Source organism: Artibeus jamaicensis, unplaced genomic scaffold (genome assembly GCF_021234435.1).
Source record: "Artibeus jamaicensis isolate MK-2021 breed Jamaican fruit bat unplaced genomic scaffold, CSHL_Jam_final contig_797, whole genome shotgun sequence".
Lineage (NCBI taxonomy): Eukaryota > Metazoa > Chordata > Mammalia > Chiroptera > Phyllostomidae > Artibeus > Artibeus jamaicensis.
Genome location: NW_026521977.1, coordinates 29289189 through 29313129, shown reverse-complemented (window position 1 = coordinate 29313129; position 23941 = coordinate 29289189). Strand labels below are relative to the sequence as shown.

Sequence of the window (23941 nt, the reverse complement as noted above, 5' to 3'; positions counted from 1 at the left end):
TGTTTACTTCTTCCTTCTGCTCCAGATCATTGATTTGAGGTCTCAGTTTCCTTCTCTTCACTGTTTGTTTCCTGTGTGTGTTTTTTTTTTGGGGGGGGGGTGTATTTCCCTTTGCACAGCCTTTACTTTTTCCTCTATTTTCCGACCATACTCAACCATTTCTGTGAGCATCCTAATTACCAGTCTTTTGAAGTCTGCATCTGATAAGTTGGCACTCTCTTCATTGCTTAGTTCTTTTTTGGGAGCTTTGATCTGTTCTTTCATTTGGGCCTGATTCTTTGTTTCAGCGTGCCTACTAGGTAGTAAGGTGTGGGGGCTTAGGTATTCACCGGGCTTAGGTATTCACTGGGATGGGGCAACCCACATTGCTATTTTGTGGCCCTGTATGGGGGATAGTGGTTCAAGAGGAAACAATGCCACTTGCTCAGCTCTCACTGGCTTTCAGTCACTTCCTTCACTACCCACAAGCAGAATGGTCCCTTCTGATGCTGATTTCTGGGTGAGGGGTGATTTGTATACATTCTGGAACCCTGTGGGTCTTTTTGACAAACTCTTCCTATGAAGCTGCGAGTTTCTCCCACCACGGCAACCCCCACAGGTTTTTACAGCCAGAGGTTTTGAGGCTTTCTTTTCTCATACTGGAACCCTGGCTTGAGCAGCCTGTCTCAATCTCCAGTTCATCCTGGTTCGTCTGCACACAAATGTTGAACCACTAACTGCCACCTTGCCCATCTGGTCCTCCAGCTGCTGCCTTGCTGTGTGTCTTCTCCGTCCCTCCTACTACTTTGAATGAATGTTTCTTTAACTCCTTGGTTGTTGGATTTCGTACGGTTTGATTTTCCAGCAGTTCTGGTTGGGTTTTTTTTTTGTTTTGTTTTGTTTTTTTTAATTTGTTGTCTTCCTTTTGGTTATGAGAGGAAGCGAACTGTATCTGCCTACACCTCCATCTTGGCTGGAATTCCTTCATCACTTTGAATACTTCTTACCAGTCCCTTCCAGACAAAGTTTCTTTGTCTAGAGAAACCAGCCAGCAGTCCTACAGAAACTCCTCTGTAGGTAACTCTGCTCTTCTGTTGCTGCTTTCAAGATTCTCTGTCGTTGTCTTTTGGCATTTTAATTGTGATGTGTCTTGGTGTGGATCCAAGTTGTTTGAATCACTCTGTGCTTCCTAGAGTTGTATGTCTATTTTCTTTACCAAATTAAGGAAGTTTTTTTTCTTTATTTTATCAAATAAGTTTTTGATTTCTTGCTCTTCTTCTGGCATCCCTATGAATCAGATGTTAGTACATTCGAAGATGTCCCAGAGGCTCCTTATTCTGTTTTTGTCTTTTAAAATTTTTTTCCTTGCTATTGTGATTGAATGTTTTTTTTCTTCCCTATGTTCCAAATATATTTGAATCTTGGTTTCATCTCCTCTGCTGTTGGTTCCCTGTGGATTTTTTTTTTTCCCCACATAATGCAGCCTTCATTTATTTTTAGAGAAAGAGTAAGGGAATGAGAAAGTGGGGGAGAGAGACATCAATGTGTGGTTGCCTCTCACGGGTACCAGGAACCTTGCCTGCAACCCAGGCATGTGCCCTGACTGGGAATCAAACCAGCGACTCTTTGGTTCACAGGCCCGCACTCAATGCGCTGAGCTACACCAACCAGGGCCCCAATGACTTTTTTTGAGCATCCTGATAACCAGTGTTTTGAATTCTGCATTTGATAGGTTGCTTATCTCCATTTCTTTTAGTTCTTTTCCTAGGGTTCTGTTCTTTCATTTGGGCCATATTTCTTTGTCTTATTTTGTAAGCCTCCCTATGTTCATTTCTGTGTATTAGATAGAGCTACTTTGACCTTCTTTTTTAGTAGCATGCTCTATTGTAGAAAAGGCGCCTGTCTGGAAGAATATGGCTTCTTTACATCCTGAGTTGTCTGACTTTTCTATAGAGCTCGATCTTCTGATAAATCTGGGTAAAATTTGTTTTGTAATATACTTGTATTTGTTTTCTGTAGTTGTGCATGGAGGCAAAGCATGTTTTCCTATGCCTCCATCTTGTCCAGGCTATCAGAAGAGAAAGTGTGCATTGCTTTGGAGGCTAGTAGCCACTTAACTTGTCACCTGTCCATATGCACGTGGCCTGTATTCCACTGGTCTGTGAGATCTTGCCCTCTCTAATCTTCTTTCCTCAACTCCTAAACTTCTCCACCCTTACTTCTTCAACAGACGATCTATATTGGACACCTCATGCCCTCCTCTTTTTTAAAAAAAATGTGATTTTTTTTTTTTTTTTTTTTTACATTACCTTTTGGTCCCCTTAGTGATTTTCCAGTCCTAATGGCCATGAAGTGGCACCTTATCATGGTTTTGAATTCTGTATCTGTGGTGAGTAATCTTGTTACACAACTTTTCATTTGGTTGTTAACCATTTGTGTATCTTGGGGGAAAATCTCTATTTAAGTCCCTTGTCCCTTTTTTAACTGGCTTTTCTTTTGTTACTGAACTATAAAAAAACAGTTCAACATATATTACAGGTTAGGCTCCTTTATGAGTTACATGATTTGTAAATATTTTATCCAACTTGTGGGTTGCCTTTTCATTCTGATAGTGTCCTTTGGTACACCAAAGTTTTTAATTTTGATAAAGTCCAATGTGCTGTTTTTTTCTTTTCTGCTTCTGCTTTTGGGTCATAGCTGAGAATTCATTGCCAAATCCAATGTCATGAACATTTACCTCTATGTTTTCTTCTAAGAGTTGTGTAGTTGTTATTTAATTGTTATGAGTTTATTTGAGCCAAATTCATGACATACCGGAAGCAAGATCTCACATGCTCCGTGTTACATAGTTTCAGCACTCAAATGAGGTTGTTAGGTAAAGGGTTAAATTTCGTTCTCTTGAACGTGGATATTCTTTTGTCCCAGCACCATTTGTTGAAAATACCGTTCTTTCTCCATTGAATGGAAGACCTTATCTAAAATCAATTCACCATGAATACATGGGTTTATTTCTGGAATTTTAAATGTATTTCATTGGTCTATATGCCAGTACCACAATGCTTTGATTGCTATAGCTTTATAGTGTGTTTTGAAATTAAGAAGTACTTTTTCGCCCTGGCTTCTGTGACTCAATGGATTGGGTGCTGGCCTACCAACCGAAAGTTTGCCAGTTCATTTGCCAGTCTGGGCACATGCCTAGGTTATGGGCCAGGTCCCCGTTGGGTGGAGTGAACGAGGCAGCCAATTACTGTTTCTCTTGCACATCACATTTTTTCCTGCCTTTTTCCTCTCTCTAAAGATAAAGAAATAAAATCTTTAATAATTTTTTTAAAGTACTTTTTTAATATTGGCTATTCTGGACCCTTCTTCAGTCCAGTGGGTCTGTGCTTCAATCTCCATTACCTTTGCAAATACCACCACCTCCACCCTTATAATTTTACATGAGTTTAAAGGTCTTGTTTTTCATTTTTGCATAAAAAGGCAGTGTGGTTTTAATAGTGACTGCATTTAATCTGTAGATTGTTTTGGGCCTGTTGCCATCTTACCAGTATTGTTTGAATCTTGCAGTCCATGAGCACAGGACTCCTTTTTATGTATTTAGGGTTTTAATTCATTTTACAAATTTTTACAGTTTTCGGTGTACAAGTCTTTTACCTCCTAGACTAAATTTGTTCTCAGGCGGTGTTTGTTTGGTTGGTTTTTGGTTTTTTGGATGTTATTGAAAGTGGCGTTATTATTTTAATAAAGTTGGATTTAGTTACCCTTTTATTATATAATGTCCTCTACTTTTTGTAACTGTTTTAGACTTACAGTCTATTTCTCTTATGTTGTTATTGACACCCCTAATTTCTCTTGATTACTGTTTGTGTGAAACATTTTTTTGTCCTTTCACTTTAAATCTGTGTCTGCTTACTGATAGGTAAGGACTTAATAGTGTCATTTTTGTTACTTGTTTTGTGTATGTCCTTTTTGTTTGAAATATTAAAGTGTCTTTAAGAAGAACAAAAATGTCAACAATAAAATGGCAATAAGCATTTGTATATGTTTTAGCAGCTTTTTTTGTCCCTTGTTTTCTCCCTTACTATCTTTCTTTGTGTTTAGTTGATTTTTTCAGTGACACAGTTTGATTTCCTTCTCATTTCCTTTATGCACATTCTGTATTTGTAGCTACCATAGGAATTTCATAGAATATGCTAAAGTTATGTTGTTGTTGTTGTTGTTAAAAATTATATCTTTATATGCTGTGTACTTTTTAACATAGATTTATAATTTTTTGTGCTTTTATCTTTTAGATTCCGTAGAATAAATAGTAGAACTGCCATCTAAAATCACAGTAATCCTCATTTTGTCTTTGTAATTGTCTATATTTACTTTGCCAGAGAACTTTATAATTTTGTTTAACAAGTTATTATCTAACAAATTCTGTTTCCACTTGAAGGACTCCTTTGGCATTTCTTGTAGGGCAAGTCTAGTGATAGTGAACTTCTTCAACTTAATTTCTCTAGGAAGGTCTTAATTTTTCCCTCATTTTGAATGCCATTTTTACCTGTCTCAGTTAATAGTTATTTCTTTGATCGCTTTACATGTATCGTCCCACTGCCTATGGCCTGCAAGAAGGAGCTCTTTTATACCAGAAGAGCTCTGAACAAGTCACTTTTCTTTAGCTGCTTTTAAGATTCCCTGTTTGGCTGTTTGATTATGTGTCTCAATGTGGTCTTCTGGGTTTAATCCTACTTACAGTTCAAAGTGCTTAGACTATTATTCTCTTTGCTTTATCTTTTTGCATCTCAGACTAAATAATTTCAAATGGCCTATCGTCAATTTTGCAGATTTTTTTCTTCCTATTGAAGTCTGCATTTGAACTAAAGAATTTTTCAATTCAGCTGATCTATAGTTGGTATGCAGAGATTTATTGTGTTCCTTTGAATGGGCATGTTTCTCAATTTTTTGTATGTTTTGCTATCTTTTCTTTAAAAGTGGGCATTTGACAAAACTCCCAGTCTGTACACTGGCTGTGTCTGGGGGAAAACCTTCATTAATAAGCCCAGTGTGGAGGCTCAGGATTTTTCCTTTGGACCTTTTCTGGGCATTTGTGTTCCCTAGATTTGTGCTTTTTTGTTTTTGTTGTTTTCCCCATTACCTGTATACATTCAGTTTTAATTAACCTAAGAGTCTCATGTCTGCTTCTTCTGGGAGCCTTAGATTGTTCTGTTGTATTCCTCTCCCATATCTCTTGGCACCAGGTGTTCACATGACTTCAGTCCTTCTGTGATTTTTCAGAAGCTCTAACACCTGCCTTTGCTCCAAGTTAGGCAACACAGAAACCTGTTCCTTAGGTAGTGATAGGCCAGAATATTTTAATACATTCCGCTTTTTTCCATTACAGTTTACGTTCAGTAGTATTTTGTATTAGTTTCAGGTGTACATACATTGCTCTCTTTTCTTCCCTCCTAAGGCAGGGAACTGAGAATTGGGTTACTTTATCCCAATAGCACTGGGGAAGGGATTGTGCAAGTTTAAGCACATATACCACAATAATTCATACTGTTCTGAGTGGCTTTTTTAAAAATAGGTTTCAAGAAAGAGATAAATAATGATTTGTTGGTCTACTTTTTTATTCATTCATTGGTTGATTCTTGCATGTGTCCTGATCTGGGATTGAACCTGCAACCTTGGCAAATCATGATGACACTTGAACTAACTGAGCAACCTGGCAGGGCTTAAGTGGCCTTTTTCTTAATCAGGTATTCTCTTGGTTGTTGCAAATCTGTTTTCCACAGTTCCCACAAAGCCATTTTAGTCCACCTATATCTGTTTGTGTAATGTTTCCACGTGGGAACAAGGACTTGGGGTTTTTGTCTGCCATCTTTCAGATATCACCCTTGTGGACACTTGAATGCCCTGATTACCCAAAGAAAGGTTCTGAATAGTGTTTTCTCCCAGTGTTGACGTCCTGTTGTCTGCCTTAACCTCAACTGTAATCTTTTGCTCCACGGATCAACACGGCAAATTCACTTGACTTTCAATGGTTCGAGGAACCTTCCTGAATGAGTTTTATGTTCACACAAAATACACAAGGTATTTCTTCTGTATTTGAACCACACCTGTCCAAGTTGGTACCATGGTTCCAGAAATTATTTAGAAATGAAGTAAATATAAAAATCAGCAGTGACAATTCGGACAATGTCTTAAATAGACTGTTTTTAAGCTATGTACCATAGCGTATACAGTTCTTCTGAGCCAATGTATTGTTTTATCCCTCGTCTTGGCTTGTCCATGAATCCCACTAGTGTTGATTCTTTACACAATTAAATGTTAGACAACCAGTACTTCGGGAATCATTTCTTCTATGAAGCCTTCCTTAGCATTCTTCCTCCAGTCCTCCAGAAGAGGTAATTAATTACTTCTCCTCTATTAATTCAACAAGTAATTTTTTAGCCACACATGCTTCTATGATCTATATAAATAATAGTTTTGAAAACCCAGAATTCTGAATTAGTACACGTTTTTTATATACCTGATACTGGTAAAGAAACAACCTTTTTGTTGTTACAAGCCATTTCTAAATAATATAAAATGCATAATTAATTCCTCTAATGTTTAAGAATATTTGAGACCAATATATATTTTCACCAAGATGAAGTGTTTTGTGTGCAGCTTAATAGAAAATAAACTAGAAGAAAAAGGAATTATAGCCATTTAATTTTTATTCCTCTGGCTGCAGTGTTGCCCTATTTAAAATGTGTTCAGATAGCCAGTTCAACTCAGTATCTGTGATTTCAAGTGTGACAAATAACTTCTAAAATAAAACTTATTGTCCCATGACATATAGGAATTAAAAATGCAAAAGTTCATGAAACCTTACAAAAGTCAAAATGGAACAGTGGTGACTCTATCTAGATCTGTGGTTTTTAATCACATTTGCAGGTGTTCAGTGAGAGCCTATACCCCAGTGAGCCCTGTATACACACGTGACTATTACTGATCCATGTTACTTTTTACTCAGTTGGTTCCCTGCTAACCCAGCATGGGCTCTGGTTTCTGGAAGGGTGTGTGTGTGGTTGGTCTTCTTGTACCACAGGTGAAATGGGAGAATGGAATGTGGGAAGGTATGTGGAGCTGCAGGTCTAAAGCATCATAGGATGGGCATCCATTTTTCTCAAACACTTAAGAACTGTCCGTGACAGTCAAAACAGGGTATGGAGCAGGGGGCCAAGTATTTTCATCTTTTCAGGCTAAAAATATTATTGACACAGATCTTTGGGACTTAAAAAATGTGTTGGTGCCAAGTGTGAGGAGGAAAAACAGTGTGGATGCTCATAACCAGTCCTGGCAGGATGAGTAGCGTGCTACCTCAGTTGCCACTCAAGTGCCTGTGTGTCGTGCATAGATTGTGACCTGGTCAGCTCTTCAAGCACCCAGCTCTGCTCCTTTTCAAAAACAGTGATACACATTTGTTTTGTCAATTTCTAATACAATGGCTTTCTCAATTTCACATAACTATCACATGTGTCAGGTATATTTCCAGTGCATACTACTTGTCAGGCATTCTCCTTAGGAGCTTGGGATTTGGTAGTAAATCAAATGAATAAAATCTCTGCTTTGGTACAGCCTCTCTTGGGTGTCAGCTAGGGGGGAAGTGGAAACAGAGGTAGTGAGGCAGATAAGCAAATAAATATTCAGCATTTAAAAATGCAGTGGAAAGTTCTGAATGGTGTGACTAAGTGGGTTGGGCATCATCCCACGAACAAAGGGGTTGCTGCTTCCATTCTCACTTCGCCAGTCCTGGGTCTCCAGTTGGGGGCGTTCAGGGAGCAGCCATTTGGTGTTTTTCTCACCCATCAGTGTTTCTGTCCCTTTCCTTATACCCCTCCATTTCCTTCTCTCTAAAAAGAAATAAAGTGTTTTTTAAGGTAAAATGCAGTGAAAAAAAATAAGCAGTGTAAGAGGACAGAAAGTAGTCGTTAGGAGGTGGTACTATTTCAGATAGGAAGGTAAAGGAAGGCCTTTCTGCTAGAGTGCCATTGATCAGAAGCCTGAAGTTCATGATGGAGTAATCCAGGTTGGACATACATAGTTCTGCATTTGCAAATATCACAAGTATTTTTTTAATTACAAAATATGTGTTTATTATAGGAAATTTAGAAAATAAAGGTACGAGCCAAAAGAAGAAAAGTTAATTTATTAATACCCTCTTAAAATTGCCCTGGCTGGTGTGGCTCAGTGGATTGAGTGCCAGCCTGCAAACCAAAGGGTTTCCAGTTCCACTCCCAGTCAGGCCAGGTGTACCCAGTTAGGGGCGTGCAAGAGACAATCACACACTGTTTCTGTCCTTCCTCCCTCCCTTTCTCTGAAAATAAATAAAACTTTTTAAAATGTCATTATTTATATTTTGATATATCTCCTTGCTTTTTTCATATTTAATAATTGCCATGGACTTTGTTGCTCTTCCCAGAAATGCTGGTCATTTGTTTGTCACCTCTATTTTTCACTTGATGTTAACACTGCATCTATTTAGAATTTGTGGAGGGGAACACCATAATTCTCTGGAGATATGAGGTAAGGGCAACAGTTCTGACTTCCATAGAACAAGGAAGCTAAAAAAATTTTCTGGCCTGATGTGATAATTCAGCCACGTTTACATTTTAAAAATTTTTAGCCAAACATTCAGTTTATAGTTGGTAGAAATTTTTGTCAAGAACTTAGAATGGTATTTATTTTGTGTTTCTGTTCTTTTGATTTTAGTTTACTTGTTTTATAGCACTAGGAAAAAATCCTGATGTCACATGATGTGGAGGGCTTGTTTTCTTATTTTATGCATTACATTCCTATCTGACCTTTAACCTTTGTTATAGGCAAAGAAGAGTAAAACCAAAATGCCATCTCTGGTGAAGAAGTGGCAGAGTATCCAGCGTGAGTTAGATGAAGAGGAGAACTCTAGTTCCAGCGAGGAAGACCGGGAATCAACAGCACAGAAGCGAATTGAAGAGTGGAAACAGCAGCAGCTGGTCAGGTAAAGAGAGCACAGATGGGGGTGGGTTGTGGTGAATTCATAGACATATTTATCCATAAACACTATGGTTTAGCCTCTTTTGAAATCAGAATTGTCAGAGCTGCAACTACCAGTTGCTCATCTGATGCAAAGGGCTGTGTTTTAACATTCAAGATACCCGGGAAACTAACAAACCCCATTTGCTTCTAAATCTAATAGACCCTTTTATATACTTTTCTAAAATTTTATATATAATTTACAGAAGTTAAAAATAAAGAGAAGGGGTGAAAGCAATGTATTAGAAATTTTAAGAAGAATTTAAACGTAGCTAGCTCAAATTTTTATTTTTTTATTTTCCTAGTTTTCAAGGTATACATTGAAATGAGCAGCATTCTTCTAATGTTGCTGAATTGTTGTGCATAACCTGGACCATATTTGTCTCATAAATAGTGATGCCAGATTTCAAATTCATCTCTGATGGGTCTAGTTTGTTATTCTGGTTTTTGAACTAGCAGTATCCATAAACAGTACTTACAAAAACATTTGGTAGAAGATAGCCATTCTTTGCTTCGGAATCCAAAATATTTTCATTTTCAGACACATAAACACCAATTGAATTTATTTGTTTCTAAAATATCTATTTCTCTCCAGTCACTACCTATCTTCTTTCAGCATTTTTCCACTTCAGGACCCTATCAAATAAATTTTAGCATGCAGCATCATAAAACCAGAAAGATTGCTGTCACACACATCGTAGGAAAATGAGCTAGTCCAGGTTCTTGTTACAACAATCTGGGTGATGAAATTGTTCCTTTTGAATGAGAATATTTTATTTCCTTTTTGTCCTTAGGAAATACTGTTTACTTACTAGTCTTGAATTTGAGAAAATTTATTTAGAATATGGTCTTCCCGCCCTAGCTGGTATAGCTCAATGGATTGAGCACAGGCCTGCAAACCAAATGGTCACCAGTTCAGTTCCCAGTCAGGACACAATGCCTGGGATTCAGGCCAGGTCCCCTGTTGAGGGTGTGCATGAGACAACCACACATTGATGTTTCTCTCCCTCTCTCCCTCCCTTCTCCTCTCTCTAAAAATAAATAAATAAAATCTTTTTTAAAAGACAGAGAATATGCCTGGCTAGTGTGGCTCCATGGATTGAGTGCCATCCAGCAAGTCAGTGTCACTTACTCAGTTCCCAGTCAGGGCACGTGCCTGGGTGTGGGCCAGGTGCCTAGTAGGGGGCGCGTGAGAGGCAACCACACACTGAGGTTTCTCTACCTCTGTTTCTCCCTCTCTTCCCCTCGTTCTAAAAATAAGTAAGTAAAATATTTTTTTTAAGAAGAATATGGTCTTAACATATAATCTGAGATTTTACTATGTAGTCAGTTTTATCATAATTAGAATCTACAGTGCCACTCTGTGCCACTTTGTTTTGTATTTGTAAAAGAAAAAAAAAACTGTGCAGATGTCTTCTCCAGACTTGATACGCTATTTTGGGCAATATAATTAGAAAACTGAGGGATGGTATTAGTGACAATTTATTTCATTTTTGCTTTATCCTTATAGGTGATTGCATTATTATCAGGGGTTGGTTTGTTTTTTATTGTTTTAGTCTTTTTTTTTATTTTTAGTATTGCTGGGAATTCAGTAATGATTAATTCCTACAATGATGAAATAGCAAAATGATGGAGGGAGATGCCAACAATCCTGTAATTTATCTTAGAGTATTTTAGATTTTGAAAAGAATCTACTACACCCATTCTAATAATTGCAAGATAGAATCTGAGAGCTTTAATGTTTTTTGTTTTTAGAGGGCGGAAGGGAAGGAGAGAGGAAGAGAAACAAATGTGTGGTTCCCTCTCACATGCCCCCTACTGGGGACCTGGCCCACAACCCAGGCATGTGCCCTGACTGGGAATCAAACTGGCAACCCTTTGGTTCACAGGCTGGCGCTCATTCCCCGGAGCCACACCAGCCAGGGCTAATCTGTTTTTTTAAATGACTGAATAAGCCTTGAGATACCAATCTTTATGAATAGAACTGGTCAAAAGAGAATCTCAAAAACATTAGGTCCAAAGGTTCCTGATGGTCTATTGAAGGTTAAATATATCTTTAAAGAAGCATAACTCCAGAGGCCACTAAAAACTTTGATAAGAATGTGTTTTATTCCTTTAATGTGCCTTTAGTGGTTGCTGAAGATAAATATATGCACTAACATACACATAAAGCTATATAAAGTATGTGTATGTCTTTCATTGACCCATGAAAAAAACTTGATAAAAGAATTTTCTGGTACTTAGCTGAGAAGCTTGAAGCATTTTCACATCTTGAAACTTTCACATGTTTCGGTTAGATATTTTTAGTAGGAAATGAATGGTTTTATTCTTTTTTTTTTTTCCTGGTGAAGTAATCTATATGTTGTTTTCACAGTGGCATGGCAGAAAGAAATGCTAATTTTGAAGCCCTTCCTGAGGATTGGCGAGCAAGACTGAAGCGAAGGAAAATGACTCCAAACACATAGTTTTTGTTGTTTTGTTTTCGATTCTTATTGTGTGTGTGTTCAAAGTCTTAACCTGTTTTACTGTTGTCAATAAAGTAAATGCTATGGGGGGAGCATATGAATTTTCTGGGCAAGGACATACCCGTAGAGTTTCACATTTGTGAGATGCAGTTTTTTCTCCTTTGCCGAAGGGTGGGGTGACTGAACACTTGGGTCTGGCTGCCTTTATTGTTACACTGGCAAACTCAGCATGCTAGGTATGTCACCTCATCAGCCTGGACCGTGTGGCTCATGAGGGTGACACCTGTGTAGAGGACCCTGACAGAAAGTGAGCAGTTTCCCTTCCTGATGGAGGCCCATGAGGCACCCCAGTGTGGAGCGCTCCCACCCGCTCCAGAACAAGTGCAATTAGGAGGCAGCTCTGGCCTCTGCCTCGCTTCCCTGGGGTGTCAGTCTCCCTGAACGCTTCTGCTTGGCTCCCCCTGAAGTGCAGAGTTGGTCAGGCTGCTGTTTGCCTTGTGCTGGCAGGTGGCCACGCTCTAAAACTGTTAAATCTCGCACATTCTGGAATCGGAGGCTGTCATTTCATGCACAAGGTGAAATACTTCCATTTCAGTACCAGCAGCAGCATGTGTCCTTGTCTTTGACTTTGAGGATCCTCCCTTATATCTGTCCGTTGGTGTAGCCAGAGCCACTATGTTGATGTCTCCATTGTCTTACCATATTCCAAAATCACCTCCCTTCTATGTGTGAACTATTTTCCATAAAATTCCAGTATTTAAAAAGCAGTTTACTGTTTTGTATTTTCTATTGTACCACAATCAGGTAAAAGTCACTTTAAACTGAAGAAAAGTCAAATTGTGTTTTAAAGCTGTTTGTATTTATCCAGTTTCTGACCTTGTAAATTTGTATATATGCTCTAATAAAGCCTCTTTTTTTAATACTTTCGATGGTCTATCCTTTTGCTCTTGTAAATTTAACTCCGTAATTATGTAACCAAGCCTTATTTTTAAGTCGATCTTTATTTATTTTTTTAATCTTCACCAGAGGACATTTTTCGTTGCTTTTCAGATGGGAGGGGGACGAGGAGAGGAACATTAATGTGAGAGTGGCACCCTTTTGACAACGCTTGTTAGCTGAGGCCGAGGGACAGCAAATGAGTTTGGGGTGTGTTGAGGACTACAGGCTCAGTATTCCTTGGCCCGTTGTGACCGACAACCCTGAAGTGCTGCAGTCGTGTACGAAAAGGACTTTGAAACCGCGATCTTGCCAATCCTGGCCTGTGGCTCGGTGAACGAGCACCGTCCTGCGATCCGGAGGGTCGCCGGCCTATTCCCGGTTGGTTGGCTGGCGCTTAGACCTGGGTTGCGGGCCAGGTCCACGTAGGGGGCGTGCGAGAGATAGCTGATCTGTGTTTTCTTTCACACCTGAAGTCTCACTCCCCTCTAAACAATTTTTAAAAAACAGCAACCTTTCCTTATTAGGCGTGGCCTCCATCCCCGGAAGCGCCCAGCTGCCCACCCTCCCGCTTCCGCTTCGCGGTTGCTAGGTTACGCGGGCCCCAGCAGCAGGCGGAGGGTGAGCTTGCTTCTCGGGTCCGACCGGTGCACAGGAGGTCTCTACCTGCTGTGCCTCAGCCTCCGGCCTCGCTCAGGCGTTCCTGCTGCCTAAGGGGCCCTGCCCCTGCGCCTGGGAGCGCGGCAGCGGCTACCTTCCCTCTGCGCTTTTAAGAAGTCCATCAGCCCCGCTCACCCTGCGAGTAACTTCCCTTCACCACCTTCCCGCGGACCAGGAAGCCCTGAACCCCTGTACCTAATTTTCAGAGCCCACTCTCCGAGCCTCTGACCTTTCTTTTCTATCTACCGCAAACAAACTCACCGTATCCGCCTGTTCTCGTTTTTTTTCCACTTGCGGCTCCTGGTGGCGGGCATCCTGCTCAGGGAGAAGGAAGCCTGCAGCCTGTAAACGACGGGTGCCTCGGGAGGAAAAGGCTGGAACAACGGTCGCCCTCCCTAATTCCTCAGGTGCGCCTCCGTGCCGCAGAGGGAACCACCGGTGGGGGCTCTGTCTGAACAGAGGCTGAGTCGGCAGAGAAAAGGGAGCTATGAGGCAGGGCGTCCTAAAATCTCATGGGAGCTGCGGGAGCAAAGGGTGGGAGCAAAGTGGTGAATATGGGCAAACTTTTCAGTTGTCCTGTTGTTCATCTTCTGTGCAATCAGCTGCCCTTTTGGAACTCGGGCAGTGGCTGTGACTGGATGCCTAGGTGACTGATCTTCGGTGTGCCATACAGCAGTAACATGTTCCCAGCGCTGGAAACAGACCTAAAGCAGGAGGTGGGTACAAGCCCCTCTCCAGGAACTCCACGGAAACCCAGTACAATTGGAAGGTGGACCTTTTTCCGAGCTGGAGATCTTCACCCCCGGGACAGTGATTTGTGTGAATGTCTTTCAGAAGGCTTGTTGACGGAAGTCCTCAGGCATACTGTCCTCTGCAACAATGCTTGTGTACTTGTTAAGAGTTCAGTATTATTCGAAAGGACTTTCCTGATTTAAATGGCCTTTCCTTTCACAGACTCATCCTGATCCTTATGAAGACTTTATGTACCGCCACCTCCAGTACTATGGCTACTATAAAGGTAATATTTTACCGGATGGGGACCGGGCCCAGAGCCAGTAGTGTGTGGGTTCTTGACTTCATGCAGGACAGTTCACCACAAGAGTCCAGGTGAATTTGAGAGTACGTTTATTAAAAGCTGGGACAGTGAAACAAAGGAAGGGCTTAGGGTAGAAGAAGCAACAGGTAAGATCCAAGGGGCCTTGGAGACAGGATCAGGGGGTTAGCCTGGAACGAGCTGCTGGTGCCCAGTGCACCCCTGGTTGCAAGTCTGTTGGGGACCCCCAGAGTTTAGGAGATAGGAAAAAGTTCATATTGGAGGAGTGTGGCCCTGCTCTAGAGCGACCTGTACTGGGTCTTTGTCCTAAGGGTTTTTTTCTTTCTTGGGGGTTGCAAGGAGAATCTTAGGGGAGGGTTTCAGCAGGATATTCATTTGCTCTCCAGATGTGTTTTTCATATGCTGATGCATCAAAATGAGTGTACAGGGGAGTCTGGGATTACTCGTTGATCTGCTTTACTGCTTTATCTTGGGCCTGTCAGACCCAACTTCATTTTTTGTTGTGTTTACCTGGCATAAATGGCATTAATCGGGTCCCTGTCCCCTAACTCCCTGACCAGGGTGACGTAAGCTATGTATTTATTCTCGGTTAGTGAGGAGCAGTGAAACCATTTGCTCTCAGGTGTCCCTGGTTAGGGGACACCTAACCAGGGTCTCGTGATTCACTATCTGGCTGGAAGTTGTTCAAATTGTTTGGCCTTGTTTAATTATCTGGTCTCAGTTTTCCTATTCTGCTAGCCCAGGAAATTTCCTGGATTCTTACCATCCTGCTTCAGTATCTTGTTCCTGTCTAGCATCACCGTTCCTGGGTTCATAAAGTAAAATGTTTCATTAACTGAGAGAGTTATGCTTGGGTCAACTAATGACGAATTTTTCCAACACCATTAGTGAAAAGTGCTTCCTTTCCCCATTGTCTGTCTGTCTTCCCTTGCACTAATACCCTTGGTTAATTATACTATGTGACGTTGAAAGTCTTTTTTTTTTTTTTTGGCCTTAAAACTTCAATGTGCTGGATTGTGGCATGAGACATTATTACTAACTTTTGTTAATACAGTCTTAATATCTGGAAAGGCACATCTTCCAGATTGTTCTTAAAAAGTGTCTTGGTTATTCTTGCCTTTTTATATATAACTTTAGAATTGGCTTATGATATTTTCTTTTAAATGTTGGCCTGGCTGGTGTAGCTCAGTGGATTGAGCATGGGCCTGCGAACCACACGATCATGGTTCGATTCCCAGTCAGGGCACATGCCTGGGTTGCAGGCCCGTTCCCAGCAGGGGAGTCATGAGAGGCAACCATACACTGGTATTTCTCTCCTCTCCTTCCCTTACCCTCTAAAAAAGATAAATAAATAAATAATTGTTTTTAAAAATGTTGGGATTGCACTGAATCTATAGACTCTAATTTCACAAGAACTGAGAATTTCCTGATACTGGGTTCTCCAATCTATAAATGTAGTCTAATTCCCCATTTACTTAGGTCTTCCTTAATCTCTCCCAATAAAGTTTTGTAACTTTTTTCATAAAATTATCTTTAAAGATAATTGTAAATTATCTTTCATTCTGATTTTCTAACTTTATTCCTGTTATTTAGAAACAAAGGTTTCATATTGACTTTATTGCTTTCAACCTTGTTAAACGTTCTTTTTTAACTGATTACCGATTTGTTGAAAACCGCACAGCCAGTTTGCCAGATTCAGCAGAGCCCTCGGGGCAAAACAGGTCTGGCACCAGGGCTCCGCTCCCACTCTGAGTACCAGCCTGCACTCAGTGGCAGCTCTCGGCCACTCTTAGAGCTACCAGGTCTCTCTGCCTCCCAAGCCCTTTATTTTTCCCACTCTCCATGCTGCTTCTCAAGTCTTCTCCTTACTGTGAAATGGGGGAAATGATGTTTAACTCTGGCAAATTGGGACGTGGAAGCTCTTTGGGAAATGAGGTGTATTCATTGTAAAGGCCTGTGGCCATAGGGTTTGGTAGTGGTGGTTTTGACACGGACCTTGGTGTTGGAGGTGGCGAACCGGTCTTCCAGCACCTTTAATTAAACTCTTTTCTTAGTTCAGAAAGAGAGTTTACCAAACTCTGCCCCACCAGTGTGTTTGGAAGAATAGTCCCCAATTCGATTCATCTTGGGTGGCTCCTTTAGGGAAAGAGATGACTTGATACCAGACCTCCTGCACAAGGAGAACCTTCTGTGTGAGTAATAATCAGTGTGCAGGGGCCCCGAACCCTCACTGCCCTGAGCAACTGCTCTGGGTATTCAGGAGAACATGCCCAGTGTAGGAGAAGCCAGAGAAGCACCTTGGCCACTGTTCTGACATCACTCAGAAATGTTCTCCCTAGCCCTGGCTAGTGAGGCTCAGTTGATTGGAGCATCATCCTGTAACCAAAAAGTTGCAGTTTTGATTCCCAGTCAAAGCTCGTACCTAGGTTCAGTCCCCAGTCTGGGAGTGTACAGGAGGCAGTCAGTCGATGCGCGTATCTCTCCCATGGATGTTTCTCTCTCTCTCTCTCTCTCCCCCACCCCCTTTTTCTTTCTCTCCCTTCATCTCTTTCTAAAAGCAGTGAAGAAATGTCCTCAGGTGAGGATTCTTTTTTTTTTTTTTAAGTCTTCTGTAGATCTACTTTGGATAGTAGGTTTAAATTAAAATACTCTACATTCTAGGTTGTCATCCTCAATTGTTGGCAAATTGGTTAAGACTCTTTGCTCAAGAGTAAAACATTGACTTTTTCTTCTTAAGGTTTTATTTATTTATTTTTAGAGAAAGAAAGAAGGGAAGGGAAAGAAACACCTTTGTGAGAGCAACACAGGCATGTGCTCTGACCAGGGATTGAACCAGCGACCTTTCGCTTTGCAGAAGGGACCCAACCAACTGAGCCACACTGGTCAGCACTAAAACACTGACTTTTCACACAGTTTTGTTGGATATATTTGTTAAGGCTCTTTGCATAAGAGTGGTGGAGACTACTGCCAGCTAGCTTAAGCAAAAAATAATTTTCTACAGGTATTCCACAGGTTTATTCCAGAATCCAAGGCAGGAATTCAGTGCAATCTCTCCCTCAATACATAGTCACCCAAACATCAATTCCCTGCTCTTTACTCTACATCCTCCCTGTCCCCAGCCCAGGCTGCCATCACTTCTCACTATTGAAAAGCTTCACAACTGGTCCCCTGGCTCCTCCTGTTCCATCATTGCCCCTTTCCAACGCAGTTTCCACACAGCAGTGCTTTGTTTTATTTGCCAATCTGATTGTATCCCTTTTCTAGTTAAAACTTTTGAATGACACGAGACCCAAAGCCATAAACTAAAACATCGATAATTTTTACAAAAAGTTAGACTTCCGTATTGAAAGAAGTACCATCCATAAAGGAAAATCAGAAAATGAAAAAATATATATTTGTGACAAACACATCAAAGGGTTAATTTTTCTTAATATATGTTATTGGTTATGATACAACAGTTGCCCCATTTCCCCCCCTTTATTCCCCTCCACACCACCTCCCACCTGCATTCCCCCCCTTTGGTTTGTGTCCATGGGTCATACATATAAGTTCTTTGGATTCTACATTTCTTATACTATTCTTAACATCCCCCTGTCTATTCTTTCTACCTATTTATCCTACTAATCCTCTGTACCTTTTCCCACTCTGCCCCACTGATAACCCTCCATGTGATCTCCATGTCCGTGATTCTGTTCCTGTGTTAGTCATTTGCTTAGTTTGTTTTGGTTTTTGTTTTAGGTTTGGTTTTTAATAACTGTGAGTTTGTTGTCATTTTACTGTTCATATTTTGGATCTTCTTTTTCCTAGATAAATCCCTTTAACATTTCATATAATAAGGGCTTGGTGATGATGAACTCCTTTAACTTGACCTTATCTGGGAAACACTTTATCTGCACTTCCATTCTAAATGAAAGCTTCGCTGGATAGAGCAATCTTGGATGTAGGTCTTTGGATTTCATGACCTGGAATACTTCTTTCCAGCCCCTTCTTGTCTGTAAGGTCTCTTTTGAGAAATCAGCTGACAGTCTGATGGGAACTCCTTTGTAGGTAATGGTCTCCTTTTCTCTTGCTGCTTTTAAGATTCTCTTCTTATCTTTACTCTTGGCTAATGTAATTATGATGTGCCTTGGTGTGTTCCTTCTTGGGTCCAACTTCTTTGGGACTTTCTGAGCTTCCTGGACTTCCCAGAAGTCTATTTCCTTTGCCAGAACTTGAGGGAGTTCTTCTTCATTGTTTGTTCAGATAAGTTTCCAATTTGTTGCTCTTCCTCTTTTCCTTCTGCCACCCCTATAATTCGGATGTTGGAATGTTTAAAGGTGTCCTGGAAGTTCCTAAGACTCTTCATTTTTTTGAATTCTTATTTCTTCATTCTGTTCTGGTTGAATGTTTCTTTCTTTCTTCTGGCCCACTCCATTGATTTGAGACCTGGTTTTCTTCCCATCACTGTTGGTTCCCTGTAAGTTTTCCTTTATTTCACTTAGCCTAGCCTTCATTTTTTTCCTTTAATTTGCAACCAAATTCAACCAATTCTGTGAGGATCCTGATTACTAGTGTTTTGAACTGTGCATCTGATAAGTTGGCTATCTCTTTATTACTTAGTTGTATTTTTTCTGGAGCTTTGATCTGTTCTTTCATTTGGACCATTTTTTTCTTGTCTCGGCATACCTGTTATTTAGTAAGAGGCAGAGCCTTAGGTGTTCACTAGGGCAGGGCAACTCAGGTCGCTGGGTAGTGATGCTACATGTGGGGAGGAGTCCAAGAGGAAACAATGTCTCTTGCTCTGCTCTCTGCCGGCTTTCAGTTACTTCCCCTGCTTCCCACAAGCAAATTGGGCTCTTGTGGTGCTGATTCCCCAGGTGGGTGGGTTTGTGTACATTCTAGGACCCCGTGGTCCCTCCAAGAACTCTCCTGTGAGGCTGGGGGTTTCTCCCGCTGCCACCTCAACCCCCACAGGTGTTTTCGAACAGGGGTTTGAGACTTTATGTCCCTGCACTGGAACTCTGGGTTGTGTGGTCTGTCTTGCACCCCAGTTATTCCTTCTGGTTTATCTGCACATGAATGTGGGACCTTCTGCTCCACAATCCGCCACCTCGCAGGGTCCGCCAGCCACTGCCTTGCCCACATCTTTTCTACCTCAGCTGCCTGACTCCATCCCTCCTACTGGTCTGGATGAAGGTGTCTTCTTTAACTCCATGGTTGTTGAACTTTCATACAGTTTGATTTTTTTGTCAGTTCTGGTGCTTTTTTGTTTTTAAATTTGTTGTCCTTCTTTTGGTTGTGGGAGGAGGCACAGTGTATCTACATATACCTCCATCTTGGCTGGAAGTCTGGATTTTCTTTTAACAAAACAGCTATTATAAATCAATATATAAAAGATGACCAAATAGAAAACTGGGCACATAGTTTCTAGAAAAACGAACACAGATGGTCATAAGCTTTATGAAAAGATGCTCAATTTTACTTCTAATTAAAGATACAAACCAAAATATCAAGGTACCATTTTTTAAATATGAGATTTGGGCAAAAAGACAAAGTGCCAAAATCAACTGGTAGAAGTAACAGGACAGTGGGTTTCAGTTCGGAGTGGACTGGATGGCCCGACACCCTTTTCCCCTGCTTTGATCGTTGGAGCGAGGAAGATTTTTTCTTTCTTTTCTTTATGGCAAAGCATTTATCATCTTTTTTTTTTAACCAAAAGAGTACAAAGGTAAAAAGGAAACTTACATTTAAATGGTAGAAATAAGCACAAAAGGAAAACTAAAATCCCTCCTTACTCAGCAACCCCCAATATAGGCACTGCTGTTATTCTTTTTTGGAAAAAAAAAATCTTCATGTGTCTATATTTTTCTTTCTTTTTTTTTTAAGACTGTATTTATTTATTTTTTTAGAGAGAGGGAAAGGGAGGGAGAAAGCGGGGGAGAGAATCATCAGTGCGTGGTTGCCTCTCATGTGCTCTTCCTGGGGACCCTGGGGACTGGGAATCAAACTGCTGACTCTTTGGTTCATAGGCCGGCGCTCAGTCCACGGAACCACACCAGCCAGGCTTTACCATATTTTGAAATGTTTATTGTTCCTCCCCCCCACCCCCAATTAAACACTAGGGAGAAGATTTAGAGGTAGAAATACTGGGTGCCGAAGTGGGTGTGGGGAATGGAAAGGGGCAGGGGAAAGAGGGCAGAGAGAAGACAAAGATCTCCGAGACAGACAAGGCTGCCTTCTCTTTCCTCTTCCTAGGGCCTCCCCGTCTCTCTTCCTCAGCTGTGCACAGACAGACAGAAGCTGTGAGCAGAGGTACTTCATGCCCCTCCAACCGCACAACTCAGACTCCTTGGCGGGAACAGGGCTCCCCGAGCTGCTCTCCCCACCGGCGCTGGCAGCTGCCTTTCCTTCCCCTGCCAGTTTCTTTCTGTTCCTGCTTCCTCTCATTTCCTTTCTTTCTCTTTCTCCCTGAAAGTCTTTCTTTTCCTCCCTTTTTCCTCATTCTCTGTTTCCCAAGAGCTCTTTTCCTGTCCCTCCTGACCGTGCACAATAATTTCCCACTCCTTTATCATTCTCTGTGTAGAAGTCTCTCTGTCCTTTGAACAGTTACATTATGAAGTAGAAACTTAATTTGCAAGTGGTTTTAAATGAAGTTTTACGTACACTTTCCTAAAATGCTATCCTAAAATGCTAACGGGTGAAATGAAAGATCTCTCTCTTGCCTCATTCTAAACAAAAGTAATAAGACGCCTTAAGTAACTTTTTACTCATTTGCAACCCACTGTTAAAATGTCTTAGGCTCATTAGCTCTGATTTTTTAGAAGAAACTAAAAAGTTTCTTCTAACTTACTCTGAAATATTTAATAGACTGTGCAGAATTTTAGTTTGATTTTTATCATTTCAGTGCTGTCATCCCTAATACGTCTCCTTGAAGGAGAAATATGTGATAAGATTGCACATCTGTGCCCCTATTTTGATACAGTGCGTCCAGTTGTTTAGTTGGTACAGTTGAGTAGTGAAGTTCCCAGGAGGAAGAGGAACCTGCTCACTCATCCCCTTGTCCTTTGGCAGATTCTTTTGTGCTGAGTTCACCGCTTTTGAAGAGGAGACAGCTGCTTCACGAGGAGTTTGGTGAAGCAAACCCGCGTCTTCGTCTTCGAGAGCCCCGAGATCTCTTTGCCTTTTTCTCCGGCAGCGAGCCAATGCAGGCCCCCAGATGGCCCGTAGAGTGTGAGGTCATCAAGGAGAACATCCATCACATTGGTAATGTGGCTTCCATGTCATGGTCTGGCCGTGCCGACAGACTTGATTCAGAGACCTCACCGTTTTAAGTCCTGGGTCCTGAAGTGCGGGCAGGACCGGTTCAACATCTGTCCTCTCACCCTGAAATGATTACACTCTGGGCACCTGGTACACACTCGCCAAAGCGAAAACTTACACCAGTCTGTAAACCGGAATGTTTCTGAGTTTACTGGAATGGGAGGATACCTTGCGAGAGACCAAAATATATTCATACTTAAATCCGTTTTCTGGATTGTTCCCATCTCAGGATTAACATGCGTGGCTGAGTTTCATGAAAGTTGCATTCTTTACCAGCTTCGGTATAGTTGATGCACACCCTACATGCCAGAGCATCGTTTACTGTTTTGTTTTGTTTTTTCATTATATTTTTGTTTCATTGGAATTTTTAATGGGAGTGGTGGAGGCATGTTTTTATGACATTACTGGTCATATCTTTGAGCTATTGGTACAAATATAATCCATGCTGAACGCTTCAGCACTCCATTGATGAAGCATTTTCAGAAGTGCATTACATTGAAAAGTGGGGACTTTCTGATTGCCAGGACACTTCTGTCTAGCAAACATCATGTCTCTGCTTTAGACTGCTGAGTAAACAGCTGGATGTTTCTTATTTTCTCACTTCCGTCATATAATATGCATTCAGTAAATATTAATCAAGCATCTACCATATGCTAAGTACAGTGCTTAGTGTTAGAGACACACTCATGAACAAGGCGGAGACACCCGGAGCTCTCACACTGGTGGGGGCGGTTAAAAGATTCAGCCAGGCAATTGCATAGAGCTTGGTGCCTTTGCGAACGCTTAACCCCAGCCTGGAAGATCGGTGCGGGTTTCCGATCTTCCAGGGAGGTCCGAAGGAACAGCTAGACCTGATCCAATTGAGTCAAGGAAAAATACTGCAGTTAGAGGAAATGGGGAAAGAGTGTGTCAAGTTTGGGCAGCCGTGGAGCATCAAGCAGGAAAGATGAGAGATGAAGTGAAATACAGGCTTTCATCAATGGCTTCTATACTTAAAATGATATTGAAAATTTGCCCAAGTTGCATGCAAGAAATCTCTTAGAATTGAGCGTCAATGAAAAAGCCTTGTTTTCTCTGAAACAACTGATACACTTGTTCCTATATGGTAATAAAATGTATGTAGTTGATCATATTTTCCTGATTGTAAAAGGAAGCTTGGGACCAAATTTTGAAGAGTTATTACGGCAACTATGTTGACCTTTCCGGCTTACTTTTAAATCTTCTGTTTATAGCATATGTTTTTTAGTGAAAGTCTTCTCATAGTCTTGTGGAAAGAAGCAAGACAACTTATAAACACCCTAGAGATTTAGGTTCTGCTAAATTTTTATATCTTTTCTTATTTTGCATTTTTTAAATGTCTTCTTTCAGAGAGAGTTCCACCTCAACCAGAATATTTTTATCAACCTACAGGAAACGAAAAGGTGCCAGAAATTGTAGGAGAGGAAAAAGGCACAGTTGTCTACCAATTAGATTCAGGTATTGTCATTACACCAAACAGTGAGTAGTTAATCATGACAGGGTTATAAATATTTTCTGTAATCGTGATTTTTAAAAATTCATAGTTCAGTGATGAATTGTCTTTTCCAAACCAACCAGAATGGGAGGCTGGCTAATCCTGGCCAGTCAGCTTTAAAATTGCAATCTTTTTTTTAAAATGACAGTACTTTTTTCTTAATAGTTCCAAGTTCATTTTATAGCTTCTCCCTTGATATTCCTCTTTCTGAAATTCAGATGTTGGGTCTTTGGGGAACTTGCTCTTCTTTTCTGCACCTCCTATCTATACTTTGGTGAGTACTTCTACAGTATGTGCATGTGACTGTCACTTGCTATGTGGTTTCCTGTGTGAAGTCACAGGCTTCGTAGGGGACGACTCCAGGTCTTTATTATTACAGTGTGCAGGACATTGCACCCAACAAAATACCCTTTTCAGAGGCACGTGGTAGATTCCCCAGTATGCACCATGTGCTAGGTTGTAAGGCAAGTCTTAATACCAATTATTTGAAAGAATTGAAATGGTATTTCTGACCGCAACAAAATTAAATTAGAATCAACAACCAAAGGACATTTGGGGAATCTAAATATTTGGAAATTGAGCAACACATTTCTAATTAGGTAACCCATACGTCAAAAGATATCCTAAGGAAAGTTAAAAAATATTTTGGAGTGAAAATAAAAACATCAGAGTTTGTGTGATGCAGCTGAAAGCGCTCCAAGGTAAATTGATGGCTTTAAATGCATGCATTTGAAAAGAAGAGGAAGAGCCCAAAAAGGATTGTGGGGGAAAGTCTCTTCTTTTCCATCTGGCAGACACCATCAGGTAAGCCAAGACGGGCGCTTAGAGGTGCATCCAGGATCTGTGGAAGACAGAGCAGCCAGATGCAGTGTGCTTCCTTCTCAGGGTGTGCTGTGGGCACTACCGCCTGCTCCCTGTGTTCCACAGGGTCCCCCAACCCACCTGGCCCAATAAAGTACAGCAGACTGTGATACAGGGTCAGGCAAG

The 23941-nt window shown here is 41.0% G+C and overlaps 2 protein-coding genes across 3 annotated transcripts in view; both read left to right on the top strand.

Annotated features, from left to right (window-relative positions):
- FNBP4 (formin binding protein 4) overlaps positions 1-12414 on the top strand; it is a 40278-nt gene extending 27864 nt beyond the window's left edge. For both annotated transcript variants that reach the window (XM_037166097.2, XM_037166096.2), the window contains exons 16-17: positions 8835-8992; positions 11402-12414. In XM_037166097.2, coding sequence (XP_037021992.2) covers positions 8835-8992; positions 11402-11492 — 249 coding nt within the window. In that variant the 3' untranslated portion in view covers positions 11493-12414. The remainder of the gene's footprint in view (positions 1-8834; positions 8993-11401) is intronic.
- Positions 12415-13022: 608 nt separating this feature from the next.
- AGBL2 (AGBL carboxypeptidase 2) overlaps positions 13023-23941 on the top strand; it is a 36142-nt gene continuing 25223 nt past the window's right edge. Inside the window, exons 1-7 of the mRNA XM_053673167.1 lie at positions 13023-13049; positions 13412-13495; positions 13691-13804; positions 14043-14106; positions 20377-20433; positions 21193-21384; positions 22810-22917. Of these exons, the coding sequence (XP_053529142.1) occupies positions 13769-13804; positions 14043-14106; positions 20377-20433; positions 21193-21384; positions 22810-22917 (457 nt within the window). The 5' untranslated portion in view covers positions 13023-13049; positions 13412-13495; positions 13691-13768. The remainder of the gene's footprint in view (positions 13050-13411; positions 13496-13690; positions 13805-14042; positions 14107-20376; positions 20434-21192; positions 21385-22809; positions 22918-23941) is intronic.